The 16,606-nt window shown below is 34.6% G+C and overlaps 1 protein-coding gene across 5 annotated transcripts in view; it reads left to right on the forward strand.

Annotated features, from left to right (window-relative positions):
* RYR2 (ryanodine receptor 2) overlaps positions 1–16,606 on the forward strand; it is a 644,030-nt gene that overhangs the window by 568,352 nt on the left and 59,072 nt on the right. For all 5 annotated transcript variants that reach the window (XM_075995501.1, XM_075995503.1, XM_075995502.1 and 2 more), the window contains 4 exons: positions 7,419–7,518; positions 8,764–8,843; positions 10,573–10,649; positions 11,448–11,521. In XM_075995501.1, coding sequence (XP_075851616.1) covers positions 7,419–7,518; positions 8,764–8,843; positions 10,573–10,649; positions 11,448–11,521 — 331 coding nt within the window. The remainder of the gene's footprint in view (positions 1–7,418; positions 7,519–8,763; positions 8,844–10,572; positions 10,650–11,447; positions 11,522–16,606) is intronic.

Below are 16,606 nucleotides of genomic sequence, written 5' to 3' on the forward strand. Positions count from 1 at the left end.
TGGACAGAGGTGGGGTCCTGGCCCTGGTACAAGGGAAATTCCCAGAGAGCAAGTGCTCTGTATTGCAGGTGGTAACTCATGTATGTGAAGACATGACCCTAAGTAGCAGACTGCATAAAAGACATATAGCCAGCCTTCTGTATCCATGTTTTCCACACCCCTGGATTCAACCAACCACAGGTTGAAAATATTCAGAAAAAAAAAATGCATCTGTACCCAACATGTGCAGACTCTTTTTTTCTTGTCATTATTCCCTAAACAATACAGTATAGCAATTATTTACATAGAACTTACATCATATTAGATATTAATATTATAAGAAATCTAGAAACGATTTAAAGTAGAAGGGAAGATGTGCATAGGTTTTATGCAGATACTGTGACATTTTACATTAGGGACTTGAGCATCCCTAGATTTCAGTATTCATGTGGGGGGTGATTGTTCTGGAACCAATTCCCCACAGATACTGAGGAACAACTGTGTATTTAAACATAATTGTGCATTTTTCGTATGCACGATAAGTTGACTTTATGTGCTGTCATTTAAAAAATAATCCCTGTTGAAGTTTATACTTGACCAGTTTATGTGCACTAACTGGGAGGCAGCAGTCACCAAGAGTGCAGACACTCAGATAGACTGCCTGTCTTTAAATCCCAGCTCCATTACCTAGCTCTGTGAGGTTAGGCCTCAATTTTCCTATCTATAAAATGGAGCTAATTATAGTATCTACTTGATAAGGTTGTTATTAGGATTAAATTAGTCAGTATATATAAGACACTGAGAACATGGACTAACACCTAACAAACTCTATAAATTTGCTATTGTTTATGTTTAATCAATTTACTTTCCCTGCTAAAAACAAGTTAAGAAAGCCCATATAGAAAGTTTTACAGTACCAGAAGCATAAAACTACACAATGCAAGAGACCTGGATTCTCAGCCAGGTGCCTTTTGGCCTTCAGCACACCCTACTGAACTACTGTGTGTCTCAGCTTCCTCTTCTTTGAACAGAGAGCTTGGACTGGATGTTCTCAGGGGTCAGATCCCCCTTTAAAATTGTCTGGTGTGCTGTCCATGTGTAAGTTCTCTTCATTTACCATGCCAGCTTCACATTTCTTCTAAATGCATAAATACTGACAAAAAACATGTACGTTCTCATTCCTTTTCTGCTTTTGTGGGGGTTTTTTTTAAAAAGAAAGTAAACTCCAGGAATGTCACCACAAAAATGTTTTATAGAAAATAATGTTTAACTTCCATACATCCGTATGTATCTCCATGTATCTCCACCTTTTCCTAGTTTGGTATTTAAAATGTCACAGAATTATACATAACACAATAAGTTAAAGGGAAAAAAAAATGGTGTTGAAGAACACAAAGTGGAGCCTTCCAAAACTGAGTTTAGTCCAGAAACCTATACACTAGAGTCTTGCCAAGTTAATTCAAGTTGTCAGTGTATTTGATTCCAGGCTTTCTAGGAACCGACATGAAATTGTATAAATTTAACAGTTCATTATATCAATAAAATAGCCTTCTTGATTGGGAGAAACAAATTCCTAAAGTTAAGATTCAATAGCATTACTTTCCCCCTGAGGACATTTTGTGATATAATGCAAAATGTCCACAACAATTCAGTAAAAATAGTTATTTGACAATTTATACAATAAAGTCCAGTTATACAGGAACCACCTAAAGTTGGATTAGTGTAGGATGGGTACACATATCTGGAAGAATGAAAGAAATACATATCCTTAAGACAGACTCCAGAAAAGTCCTCGTAGCTAACAGGTAATTTCTTGGCAGGGAATTTGAGACTGTTTCAAATACTCAGAGTACAGCTGATCCTCAGGAATTGATAGGTGGGGTTAATAACCACTGGTAAAGACCGAGAATTACAAACACGAGATCTTCTTGAATTGTGAGATCTCAAAATTAAAATGAGTTGTTGTGATCCGTTCTATAATCAAAGTGTTTCTAACTTCTCATTTTCTGACTCAGTAATCCGACATTCTAAACTACGATGGTGTCACCATAGCTCTGTATTATTAGTGCCCATCAGCTATCTTACTGCTCTTATCTTCTCTTTTGTCAGGGCAGGTTAGGGGAGAAAGAACTACATAGCGTCCTTTCGGTATTCAAGGCAGTATCCAAGGCTTTTAAGGCTGAAACAAATAAATAGGTGAATGAAGGCTGTTTTAAATCAGTATTGTGCTCAGGAATAAACCACATTCCCTCTAAGGATAAGTCAATTTAGCATTCCTAATTTGGTAACTTCTGATTGTAGAGTTACTCATTTTTTTTCTCTCAGAAGTATAAATTTTGTCTTTTGGCCCCTGAAATAGAAAATTGTTTTAACTCAGCCGAGTTTTATTGCTCCAGCATAGTTTTAAATTAGTTCTAAATATGCTGAATCCATGGGAAACAATATTCCACCCAAAATACAAGTGTATTTTGTAATTATGTAATATTGAAGGTTTAGCCATAAGGTCACATTAGACAGTATATCTAAACTTTAGAGCCTCTAGCACATTAACTGAAGTACATGTCTCTGGTTTAATGTTTCTTTTATCTCTCTATATTAGTTATACTTTGATACCATTTTTAAAGAGTTTGATTTGCATAAAGATTTTTTTCCTTTTTTGTTTTTATTAAAGAGAGAGCATTAGAAACTATGCTCATCCTATTGAAAAATAGAATTCTGGAAGACTTTTTATTATACTGCTTGAAAGTTCAGTAGTCAAGAGAATGGATAATAATGAAAGGCATAAAACAAAAAAATTAAATGAGCCAAAGCCCACAATTTGATAATTATTGTTTGTTGTATGTAATTCTAAAGAACACTTTGAGCATGTACTAAAAGAAAACTACATAAAACTTTTCATATTTTTCTAATTTTATACCTCTTCAAACAAAAAGATAACATTTGTAATATTGTAGATTGTGATCACAAACTACATGATATCACATCATTTGGTTCTGTTATTTTTACATGCACATTTTCTTGAATACCAGTTAAGTACAGGGCCTATACTGGTTGTATAGCACGTGTGTACTGGTGTTTAAAACAAACAGCTAGGTCCCCTGTTTTCATGTATCTTTTCTCCTAGGAAACTCCATATATATTTATTTAACTTTTTAAAAATTTGGAAATAATTTATTATTAAACAAAGTTATAATCTTCTAAGTGTTTTCCTATCATTGTCAATCAACTCTATTGAAATGTAGCTAACCCACATTGTCAGGAGCGAGAATACAGCAGAAGAAAATTATCTGAAGTAGAGAATGTGATTCTTACCCGTGCTTTTGTTTTTCTTTAGTCTGAGTTGGCCTGTTTGTGTTGTAAACCAAATTATATTAGTATTGTTTCACTGCCTTTCATCATTTCCCCCACTGTTATCCAATTGAATCTTCTATTTTTCAGTCTTTTTTTTCTTGTGATATTGATATTCAATAGCAATAGGTTATAACTATGTTTAAGATGTCAAATAAGAATATTGCAGGTTGACTTATGACATTAATAAATTATGAGAAATATGTTAAAAAGGAGTTCAGTTCCTGGAAATTTCTATTCTCCTACATTATAATTTGCTTTCACGTGCAGTTTTAGAGGAAAACATAATGAAAACCACTGTGGAAATCTTGAAAATACAAAGAAAAAAAAAGAAAAGCAACTGGGCTCATTAGGCATGATGCACAGATGGTAGATTTGGTAGCCTCAGCTGTGATGTGTGCAAATGTTGCCCCAGATGTCGGAGGACCTGAGGAATGTCCTTTAGAAACAATGTGAATGTCTTTGCTCTCATCAGGCTGCCCTGGTTTAAAATATCTTTTCATCTCCATTATGGGGAGAAATTATTTTCTCCATCAAGGAGGAAAAGGCAATTGTAATTTATTCTTCTTTCTTCAATATTTTTTTCTCACATAGGCAAATTGTTGAAGAAGCAAATGCAGTTGTTTTTTTTCTCTAGGCCTTTCTACTTGACCACCCTCCGCCCCCAATCAAATGTTAAAAGCTCAAGGCACTCTTAAACAAAAATAGAAGAATACTAGCAATTTTATTGCAAACTTTAGTTTATACCAAAAGCAAATCATGATGTTGAATACTTCCAAATTGTCAGCAATTTGGTTATGGGTCTGATTTTTATGACCACATTTGATCTTGAAAAGACTCACAACACTCTCACTAGGATATGAGCTGATAATTCTTGGCTACTCTTGATAATCAGAATTGTTTTCCCTATGGGAAAATCGAAATTGTAGAGCTGCTCTTGTGGCTGAACTCCTGTTGCTCCAAAAGCCAGACTCAAGAGATAAGAGTTGGTGCTAGGAAAGGGGGGTTTATTCTGCAGGATAAGGAAGATTTATGTTGCAAAGACCTTCTTAAATTCCTCAAGCTGGCTGAAGGGTTTCAGGCTGAAGGGAAAAGAGTTCTGGGAAACTAGGTGCAGGAACTCACTACATGAAGATCATCATATCTTCTTCCCACAATTATCTTGAGTAAGTGGCCATCGGGTCCTCTGGCTGGCATGAGCTAGACCACCACAGAATTGAAGATTAACTGTTCAGCATTTTTCTCCCCAGGAAGGATGGGGCATGGGGGAGTCCTACAGTCTTTCTTTCAGGGTTAGTTGTTCAAGGCCAGTTGCTGGGGATTCTTAAGCACACAATTAGGCATTGTAAAAAAAAAAAAGAGTTATTAGTTAGCTTTAAGAGGGAGTGACTATTATTGTTATACTCTTTTTTTTTTCCTTAACCTTCCTCTGTAACCATGGAATAATTTAAAAGACTAAACTGCAAGTTGAAGGTGTAATGGTGTTTCTTTAAGACCCCCAGGTGTTTTAAGCACAATCTGGTGGTGGCTAGGAAACTCTACTTTTAAGAAGGTGCTTTAAAGATGCCATTTCCCTGAGTAAGCTACTTATAAAAGATCTATCTCCAGTTTGTTTAGAAAAGCTAATCTGCAGTACATTTGAAGTGAAAAAATTTTTTTTCTTTCCACATACTCCATCATTTTATTATCTTAGAACTTTCTGGTTTAGCTCTCGAGATTTTATTTTTTAATGTGTTAAAATTTTCCAATGATAAGATTAAATTGCATGCCCTGAAGCTGTTCTCAAAGGACAGAGTAAACTTGAAGGAAATACTAAGAGTTCTGAAAAGAGAGCTGCTAATTCAGTCTAACAAAGAAGAAATTCAAGAGAGAGGTTAACTTGATCCCTTTTTATGAAGTACAGTTTTTTTCTGCTTCTAGATCAGTATAACATTTTGGCTGAATGTTTTTTTTTTTTAAATGAGTTTCATCATCTTCCTCAAAATGTTTATTATTATTGAAATTTAGATGCTATATAAGTAAATGAGAGTAACTTTTGCCCAGGGAGTTTATTTTTAAACAAGGTAATTTGATATCCTATCTATTTCTTGGTCCGTTCATGTGTGCTTTCGTCTACCGAAGTGGTTACTGGGACCGTAAGAGTCTATTGTGCAAATTGTTCTGGAAGGTCTTTTAACCAGTCTACCCACTTTGGGAGCACAAATGTCAAATTGTTGTTTTGTTTTGTTTTCTCTCAAGAGTATATGACATGTTGCTATCTTCCATGGGCTGTGAGTTTCCCAATGACTGTCTTTCCATGTTCTAGTGGGTCAATGGAAGAACCATTCTTTCTGACTCCCTTGCCGCTTTAGTTGCTGCAAATGATAGGGTTGTTCTGTAAGCCAATAATTTCTTATCTTTCTTACTGGAAAAACTCTTTCACAAAAGAAGTTGGTTAAGCTTTAAGTGAAAGTTCTGTATGATAGCTTTGGCAATGGGAGGAAAGTAAAAAGATTGTTGGGTCTAAAAGGCAGAATCAAATGTTGCTCATGGATTTTCAACAATACCTGAAGAGCAGATGAAAGGGTCCTCTTTCAGTTTTTCTGAAACTGTGTTGTAATGGCAATATGGTTTTGTGTGTCTGTGTGTTTTTGTTTTCGTTTTGTTTTTGACTTCACAGGAAGAGGTTTAAACATGAAGGCAAATCTTTTAGGTGTTAGCATGGCTACATATAAAGCAAAGCTGCCTCTTTTATTTTTTATTTTTTTCTTTTCTCTGCTTCCATTTAGGCCTATCACATAATTTAAGAAAAAATTAAAATTTAACCACAGGAGCTCTAACTATAGTGTGAAAAAAAACCCTGATCAATTTTGTTTTCGCAGCACGATATTATCAAAGATTTAAGAAACAAATTTGCCAGCCTCGGCGAGAACTCTCTGGTAACAGCATAAATGTCTGTGTTGGTTGCTTTTGATTTAAAGGTTTCTTTATTCATTTGTTTGAGCTCATTTCTTTTCCCCCTCTTTTTAGTTCACTTTATTTTTCATATTCTGTAACTAGCAAGCCTTCATTTTTTAAACCTCTTCCATCTTCCAGTGTCTATTTTCCGTACTTTGGATGGAAAGTTTATGGCAGCAAAGCTGTCCCTCTGGCTACCTCTGCTGCAGCTCTTCCTGCTCTTAGGTCATATATGTTTTGGCCGTTGTGTTTATGGACATGATACTAATTGACTGTTTCATGTCCCATTGACTAAGCTTCCCTACCACGCCATTTGATGGATCGCTGTCATAGGGCTCTATGCAACTTTCATTCTGCAACTTATACTGCTTAGTCCCGTCTCAATTCTCCAGCGAACTGGATTGCTCAAGTGAATGGTCATACCAGTCTTGAACTTGCTGTGCCTTTATATTTTTTTTTTATTTCCTTCTTTATGTTTTCAGTGGTAGCTTAAGTGGAAAAGAACAAACTCCAGCCATTGCTCCAGCAGCACCATGCAGTATCGTTTGTTACCACCAGAGAATACAAAATATAAAGGCACATCTCTTATTCTTTGGGGGGTGACTGGGGAGATCTGTATCATAAATCCACTACTTAGTTGAAGCCTACCTTTTTATCCATATCAGCTTTCAATTTTGCTTAAACTCCAAGACATCTCTGTTAATGTTTTTCTGTGATTCAGTGATACCTTGCAACTCGAGCCATTTGCTGAGCAGTATCAAGTTATGGCCATGACATGGGAGATTATTTAAAAATGTGACAAACTTATGCACAAATGTCTAAATCAGAAAGTGCAAGTTTCAGTGATGAAGTACAGTACTTCAAAACTGTGATACAGGCTTTGGATGAATCAAATCATTAAAATTGAGAAAAAGCCATCCTGATAAACCAGTACCAAAAGTATATCAAGAAAACTATAAAAGGGAAAAAAAAAACAAACAAAAAAACCCAAGAGTTGAATATGTTAATATCTGTTTAATAACATTGTTGGTGTTGAAATGGTCCATAATGTTGTCATAGAGCCCATACATGAAGAGATGACTAAAAATACGGTCTATAGAAAGCTGCTGTGCTTACTGATAACCTCAACATAAATGGTTGGGATTTGTGTTCAGGAAAAGGAAATGGAAAAGCAAAAGCTTCTCTACCAGCAAGCCAGACTCCACGATCGTGGTGCCGCTGAGATGGTGCTACAGACGATCAGCGCCAGCAAGGGTGAGGTTCCTTTTTCTCCTCTCACCAGTGTCTGTTCTGCAGATTTCCTCTTTTCTCGCTCAGTGCTTGCTCATTTCAATCCCACTCCCACTCATTCAGTCTGAGAGTTTCTGGTTCGTGACTATATCAGGATCCCAGCTCTCATCATTTATGGAGCACAGTGTTAATTTTTTTCAGCATCTTGCTAAAAAGACTTATTTTATTTCTGCTCTTTAAGTTTTGGAAACTAAACTCTAGCAGACTGAACATATAAAATGGGGATAAGCAAAGTTTTTCTGTAAGACCAGAGAGTAATTCTTTTCAGGGCCATGCAGTCTTTTCTGCAACTCTTCTCCTCTGTCATAGTAGCGTGAAAGCAGCCAGAGACAGTAACTGAATAAATAGTGTGGCTGGGTTCCAATAAAACATTATTTGCAAGCAGGGATGGTGAGCTATCTTTGGCCCTCAGACCATAGTCTGCTGACCCTTGATAGAAATGTTGAAACTTTTTAAGTGAGTCCTTTTTAACAATTAAAATACTGTTGTATGTCTCAGTAGCCAGTCATTTCAAGATGATTTTTCATCCATTAGTAATATTTTAATTTGTGAAAATATTTTAAGTATAATTTGTAATGGAATGGAAAAGTAATGGTGCTATACTTTGTTATTAAACACCCACCCAGTTTATGAAGATTATTTCTATTTATAAAGTAAGTAAAACTGAATAGTGAAAAATAAAGTATACTAAATATAATTTGCAATTATTATCTGAATAACTTAAAATTGAGAATAGTCATCTTAATAAGCCAGACCATAACATATTAAGATAAAAGTGATAAAATGACAATGATGAAGTTGTTCCGATACAATATTGTTGAGGGAAGACGGAGAGAAAATTTCCTTAAAGAAAGTTTGAATTAGCTCATATTTATTTTAATATTAATATATCTAAAAACACATGATTAGTTTTGAATCTTAATTATTTCAGGTCTCAGTATTTCAAAATTAATTATGTCCTCCTAATCTTTTTTTTCTCTCTTCATAGAGTTTCAATTCTTGAATGTATTACACAAAACTTATTAAAAATGTTGATGTATTATTTATTGTTTTAATGGTTTTTGGTACATAGATCAATCTATCTCTCTCCACCATTACACAGATTTGTAGGGGGTAATAATAATTTTTAAAATATACCCTTTCAGGTAGAATAGGTTAATATAGAAGGTAAAATGATATATAAGTAACGCTGTTTTTTATACTTTTAAGGTGAAACTGGACCAATGGTAGCCGCTACTTTGAAACTTGGAATTGCTATTTTAAATGGTGGGAATTCCACAGTACAGCAGGTAATGTCTTTAAGCCATTCACATACTGCACTTCTCAAACAAATGGACCACACCATAATAAAAGAACTATAATAAAAGAACTATAAAAAGTAATTATGTGATACTCTTACAAATCCAAGTATAAAATGTTGTCAGAATATCTGAAAACATCAATCTAAGTATGACCTGTTCCATGACAAATGAATTCTTCTATTGAGGCCTGAACCACTCTCTTACCATCCTTGCATTAGACTGTGGATATATAAACCTAGCAGAGGTAACCAATTTGTTCTACTCCTGTAGTAAATGACTACATGATTTATTTTTTTAAAAGAAGGAAAAAATAGAGAAAACTCACCTAATCTCTTGAAAATATTTAACAAACAGTAATTTCTCTTGCTTATGTTTTACTTAAAGAAACCTTCATTGTATAGTATATGTTCAGAAATCCTTTGATCCAGAGGGTGTTTTGAAAGATGATATAAAATATGTATTTACTGTCCAGACAGAACATATCTTTTTTCTATATAACTTCAAATATGTATTCATCATCTCCCTTTGACTCTCTAAGCCACACTCCTTTGTTTTAAAAGATCAGTGATTAATGAGTGTTTCAGTTTTATTTGACCGACATGTTATCACACCCTCCATAACTGGCTATGTTTTTTTGTGTGTCTGTGTGTATATGTATGCACATGTCTGCGTGTACATGTGTATATACATGCATGTACATGCTTTATATGTGTCTGTATTTGTGCAGGAGCACACATGTATACATACATATGTGCATATACTTTGTGTGTATGTATCTTTTACATATTTGGTTTAAATGACCTTGGATATCTAAGAAAGATTATTCCCAAAATTTTGGCTGTTTAGCCTAACCCTGTTTAGAACAGCACTGATAATAGGAATTATTCAGCTCTATTCAAGATTTGGAGAATATTTGAATATTTTTAAAAAATATCTTTATTTTCTTAAAACCTTTGAGTATGCTTTCTATCTTGCATGTACTTTTAACTTGAAACTTCCAATACATTCTATCCATGTAACTGTCTCAGAAGTAACTATCTCATTGCATTGTGTAGCAGTAAGCTAAGACAGAGCCATCCATTCCTTTAGCATTTTTTACATTTATGTGTGGCCAAAATTGTGACTACAGATTCTGGACACAATTCTGAGAACAGAAGAGGAAAATTTAATAGTCAAATGATTTCTACTGTTCTTTAGCTTTAGAGACTATGGTAGTGGAAACTGAATTTCTGGCTATACCATTAGCATATATATGGCAGTCTCAACTCTCAGATTATAACGCTCTTTAAGAAAAACACTTTTGTATGGAAATCTATGCCTGACATACCCAGATCTTCTGCCCATTTAACCTTCACTAGAGAACATGAATCTCCAAATTCTTAAAGATTCATCAGAAGAAAATTAAGAGCACTATTTCCCCTTGATATTTATGGTGTTTGTGGTATCCTATAAAGCAATTTCCCTGTTCCAAGACATGTTTGTTTGTTGTTTTTTCCCTACTGCTGCACATAGAATGTACAACTATCTTGCTTTGACATGATTGTGATTATTTCATGGTAAAGATGACATTGGTCATATTTGTATGCTCTGAATATTTTCATCTTTATTCTATAAATAGAAAGACTGCTTTGGTTTTTTTTTTGGTTTTTTTTTTTCTTTATTTAACAAGAAACAAGATTTGTGTTCAGTGCCCATGTGGTTTCTGTATTTCCTATAGAAAATGCTCGACTACCTCAAGGAGAAAAAGGATGTGGGCTTCTTTCAGAGCCTGGCTGGCCTGATGCAGTCATGTAGGTAAGGACATGCTTCCTTCCTTGGGTTCTACGCAGTGGTTGTAGTTTTTAAAGTATTCGCTTTCCATTGTTGACAATAATTATACTTAGAATTTTTAATGATTAAAGATGCTTAAAAGTGAGATGACATGCAATGTCTTGTTTTCTATCGTGTTTTTAGGGTGTTACTAATGTTTTAATTACTTAGTTACTAGCTTACTCAATAACGTGTGTAAATAGTATTCCCCATGTTTAAATAGGGACTTTAAAGGAGAATTAATGTGTTTTCTGCATACTTGAAAAGGAATTGTGTTTGCTCTTTACAGAGAGAAAAAACAAAATTCTGTTTCATTTTATTTGGGAGTTTGTAGGCCATTTCTCATTTATTTCTGACTAAATGATCCTTAACCAACTAATTTCTGATAATTGCTTTCTATTTTTTATAGTATTTAAAATTGGTCAGATAGCATTTGACTAAGGAACCTGATGTGCACTTACTGTAATAAGCTATTCCAAATGCAAAAACATGGTTTTATTATATTTTTGCATGTCTGCTAACTTTGTAATGCACTCTCTTAAGTTGAAACCTGTGAATGCCTTATGTTTGGCTTTCACGTGGATCATGTCAGTGTAGGCCCTGGGGAGAGGCTAGTCTGCCACTAGGGAAATATGATTGGTAACCGTTGAATTGAGATATGCTTTCAGGGTATGCTAACATTTGGTTCACATTTCAAGATACATGGTGTTTAGACATTTGCTCTCCTAAACAAAGAAAATGTTCTATTAGTTCTCTTAAGTGTTTTTCTCCTTGTTATCACAGTGTCCTTGACCTAAATGCATTTGAGCGACAAAACAAAGCTGAAGGACTTGGAATGGTGACAGAGGAAGGATCAGGTATTAATCACTTACATTAAAAGGGTCACTTGTTCCCCCTTCTTCCCTGAAATGAGTCAGTTATCAATTACTTTTCAGGCAGAGAGATACAAAGTTATTTTAAAATTGATGAAATGCTTATGTGACTCATTTGAAGATCACAATTGGACACTCACACAGGTCATACCCAAAAACCAACCTTCCATGTCAGTCATTAACCCCTTCTTGTCCCAGCTCCCTTGTGGGCAGGCTTTCCCATGGTTGGGTTTTTAATAAGGGATAAAAATCTAATAAGGATAGAGTTCCTTTGTTAGAAAACTATCTGTGAAATCATAAAACACATAGATAAACTAAATTAGAGAACGTTTGACTTTCTTTAGACACTTTAGCAAACTCATGCACTCGGAGACTTGTATCTGCTTAGGATACTAATCCTTTAATCTACTTCTCTTCCTATTATCTCCTCCCCTTTAAGCACAGTGATCCTTGTCTCTCGCATACCTATATGTCTTTGCAAATCTAGATTGTTTGATGAAAGAAATTAAAGAGTAATTTTTGTGCTTAAATAATCCTGATTATTTATATGTGCACAAAAGTCACAATTCACACACACTTAGAGTTTTTCCCTCTCTCTAAATAGGTTCTGATATCAACTAGAAAGTTTAGAATGTAATACATTTAAAGCAGAAACAACTATTGCTGCCCATCATTTTAGGAATGTTTATTAAGAAAAAAAATTATCTTCAGTATTTTTGTTTTGATTTGTTTTTATTCTTTTATATTTGATTTTTAAACTATTTTGGTTTTACTGAGGCCTTATGTGTTTATCTGCTTTTGTTTGTTTTGTCTGGTTTGGACTTGTCATCTTGTCAATTAGTAGTTTTAGAACATTGATTCTTTTATTAGACTAATCTTATTTTAACAAATAAATTTTCTCCCATTGGTCATTTGTAGTCTTTGCTTGTCTTTCTGAAATATTAACTAATCTCTTTCTGTATTTTTTCGTTCCTGAAAATAGGAAAAAGAACTGCCTATTTCTTATCATATCTGAAATTTTATCATTTATGTACATTCTAACGTTGCTACCAATATGTGGCTCCTGTGTTATTTTATTTTCTGCTTGACATTTGAATGTATGGGTCCAGTCTTCATATATAGATCGCATGGTTACTTAATTGAGTCAGCTACCTTCCAGAAAAAAAGCACCACTATAAATTTACTAAGTTTTTCTAGCCTGGTGTTCAGAAAGTTCTGAGGCTCTGTCCTGAAGTTGAGAAGGCCTGACATTCAAGAAAAATCACCAGCCCCACCCTACACTTACTTAGGTTTTCCAGCCCCATCTGGAGAAGCTGGAGCCACTGTAAATCTCATGGCATATACCTGCCTGCCTTGAACATCTCTTGGAGTCCTGAGCATTTTCTAACTGTAAAATGCCTAAAGTGAATGAATTCTTGGTCCGAAGTCTACTTCTCTATCTTAGAATTAGAAACCAATTTCATTTTTTCCCTGTAGTTATTACTTAATGTTCCAAGGGGCTTAAACACAATTCCATTGATCATTCTTAGTCACTGGTAATATCAGCTTCCACACGAGAATAGCACCCACACGGGTTTATTGCACTCAGCCTCCTGTCCTTTGTCAGCCAGATATAGACTGGAACAACATTTTTGAGTCTCAAATCAGAAATAATTATAATAATAAAAATAAATAATAATAAAATAATAATTTGTGAGAGTGACCATTCTGATGTGAGAATTGTTTACAACTCTCCCAAAATGAGGTTGGTTTAATTTGTGCATTCTTTTTCAACACACACAAAAAATAATCACCCAAACTGATTAACACATCTTGTATTTTATTTCCTTACAAGTAGTAAAACAAAAACAAAATCTCAACTTCTTTCTTTTTCCCCATTTCCTTTTCCTTTCGACTACTGTAAATGTACTATCCTCCCTTCCTCAGTCATCACTCATGAGCGTGGTAATTATTAAAAATGAACTGTCTTTCCTTTATTTGCTCTTTTATTTGTTGTTAGCTTTGTGTACAAACTTGATAGTGACCATTTTTGTGCATTTTTTTCTTTTATAGACTGTCCAAGTAGATTATTTAATTTCCATCATTATGCATCCTATTATTTTTTAAATTTATATATCTAGCTTTCCTCTCTTTTTCTTTCTATGAGGATATACAGTTATTGATAGATTAGATTATGAAGGGGCAAAAGCATTTCGAGTACGTTTTTTGATTTGTTTCGTTGTGTTTCGTTCGTTTAAAAAAAATTCTGGTGGGCCCAGTGTTTGCAATTGTTGTGTAAATGAATGAATCATAGAATGTGTGTTCTAGTCTCCTTGTGGCCTTTCTGTCTTGAATGTACCGTGGCTTTATGGCTGCACTGAGTGGTGCATGGGAAATCAGTGACAGATCCAAGGTGAAATGTGATGAGCTCAGTCTCCTCTTGGCCAGTGTGCTCTGCCAATTGCCTTCCCAGTATTGGGAGGTCTGCAGAGTTTTTTTCTATTGTTTTGAAAATATCACAGATCAAAAATCATTTAACATAAAAACTAATTTTTATTTTTGAGACTAAATTCAAAGAGCAGTAGAAACAATAGCAACTATTTACTCTTCAAACTAATATAATAACAAAGATGGCATTAGTATTTCAAAATAGTTTCTAAAAGATGGTTTTAGCCTGGGGCAGTGGTACACAACTGTAGTCCCAGTTCCTTGAGAGGTTAAGGTAGGAGTAATACTTGATGCCAAGAGTTTAAGATCAACCTGGACAACAAAGCAAGACCCCATCTCTTAAAAAAATTGTTGCACTTTCCACTCTGAAGGACAGTCTATGCAATGGTAATAAAGAAGTGATAAGGTTTTAAATAGTACCTAGCATGTCAATAATACTTCTGAGATTAAATTGTACTTTCTGGATATAGACTATTCCCTTAATCAAGAGACCTATTAGGAGAATATACAAGGGAAACTCATTAGCTCTATTAATACTATACTATTTTCCAGATTGTGTTAAGAACTCCTATACTTATTCTCTTTTGGCATATTTTAAAAAATTTCTATTATGAGACCATTCTTTTAAGATTCTATAAAAGTTAAGAAAAACCCATACCCCCATAGGAGAGGAAAAATCAATCATACATCTTAGAAGGTATAGAAAAAGCTGAAAAGCCAGAATTTCTTAGTGATATTATTGCTTCAAAGCTTGAGTCTCAGATAGGATAGGCTTAGCACGAAGAAAATAATCTGCCATACCTAAATCTCCATCCTAACCCACTGCCTTTATCAGGCTAAATCTCTGATGATGATAATGTGACCATAGATTATATAGTCATGAAAAATGTATAAACTTAAACACATGAGCTTTTTTGATACCCACAGACTCTCAATGAGGTGTAGCTATTACCTTGATTTTATAGATAAGGAGACTAAGGGAAAGAAGGTTACTTAGCTTGTCCAAGGTCACACAGCTAAGTGGCAGGGCTGAGACTGAAATGCAGGCATGTTGCCTCTCACTGTGTAAGTTATAGATTCCATGAGCCAGGTCACCTCCCTCCCATCTTTACATATTCTGCAGGGGCTTAAGTCATGTCCAGCATTGCCTTAGGTATATTTCTTGCCCCTTATTTATTGTTCTTGGCTCTTTTCTGGGATAGTCTATTGCCAATGTTTGCACTTACGGTTCAAGTTTAAAAATTGCTTTTAAACTTTTTATGGTTACAAATGCTGTTCCTAATCTGGTATTGAGATACCATTAGGAACTATGTGTTTCTTTAAGGTTTGTATATAGATTTCAGACTAATTATTTACATGTCTTTTTCTACTGCTGTTATTGTCATGTAAGTTTTGCCCTGGGTCCTTGTCCCTCCTTTCTAAATTTTCCCCATTTCTATAAAAGCCTGGACCTACCACTTATTTAAAAAAAAAAAGAAAGAATTTGAAAAAGATCCTTCAGCAAATCCTTCAGCACATGTGTTTGGTAGATTGTGATGTGCTTGATATGATCCTCTCTGTATATTGTATATCCATATGTGTTTTCTTTTAATCAGATAATGAAGTTCAAAACCAAAAACCTGAATGAGTATTTAAAACTTCATTCCATCCTTGGATTTTTAATTTTTTTTATCAGAACCATTAACCTCATTATCAAATCATTATGAGCTTGAAAGTGCAATTTTCCTTCTTTCAAAAGTCTTCTTGGACTAGAACAGAAGGTACCGCGCTTTATTTTTGAGCATTGTGCGGTGGTCCTGGACTTCTTGAAAGCAAGATGAAACTTTGAAGTTGATGTGATGCCTTAGAAATTCTTCGGTTTTTAAAAATTTTATGTAAAATATTAACTACCAATTTACCTTCCCCAAATTTTCATCTGTATCTGATAATGTCTTGCACAGAGGTTCTTACTGTTATATTTATAGTGGCCTCATCAAATTTATGTGATGTTGAAGCAACAAAGATTAATTTTTAATTAAGTAAGTAAAAGGATTAAATTGATCTTTGAATATTGGCTACTCTTGCTTTTTGTTGCTATTTTTATTGTTTATTTATTAGCTGTCTGCCTACAAGTATAGTCTAGTCTAGCCCACATTAATCTGCCATTCTTAGGGAAAGCCAATGCTGTTGGTTTATGGCACCAAAGAAGTTTTCTTAACATCCTTGCACAGTTTTTGAATTTTAAAACACTCATTTAAACTGGAGTGGCTATTATGTGCTAGATGGTGGTAGGCATTGGAGGTGACTTAGGAGCCCAGTATTGTATAGACAGACTTGTAAACAAATAACTTCAGAACAACGCTCTGTGTGTATGTAGGAACTTAGTGGAAATACTTAACTGCCAAGGTGTCTGTGTGTGTAGGCAGGGGAGGCGTCACAAAAGAACATATGGCCGGAAGTAGGAGTCCCTCTCATAGTTAAGGAAGGCAGAGACATTCCAGCGGAAGGGAATAGCATGTGCAAAGTTTAAAGTACAAAATGTGGCAGAGAACAGTGGTATTATGTATAGTGTTAAATTAACCACCTGGAATTAAGTTCCTAACATTCATTGTTCAAACAATGCTCTGGTAGACTATCCGAACATTGAAGTACACAGATCTCTCA

Source organism: Microcebus murinus, chromosome 19 (genome assembly GCF_040939455.1).
Source record: "Microcebus murinus isolate Inina chromosome 19, M.murinus_Inina_mat1.0, whole genome shotgun sequence".
Taxonomy (NCBI): Eukaryota; Metazoa; Chordata; class Mammalia; order Primates; family Cheirogaleidae; genus Microcebus; species Microcebus murinus.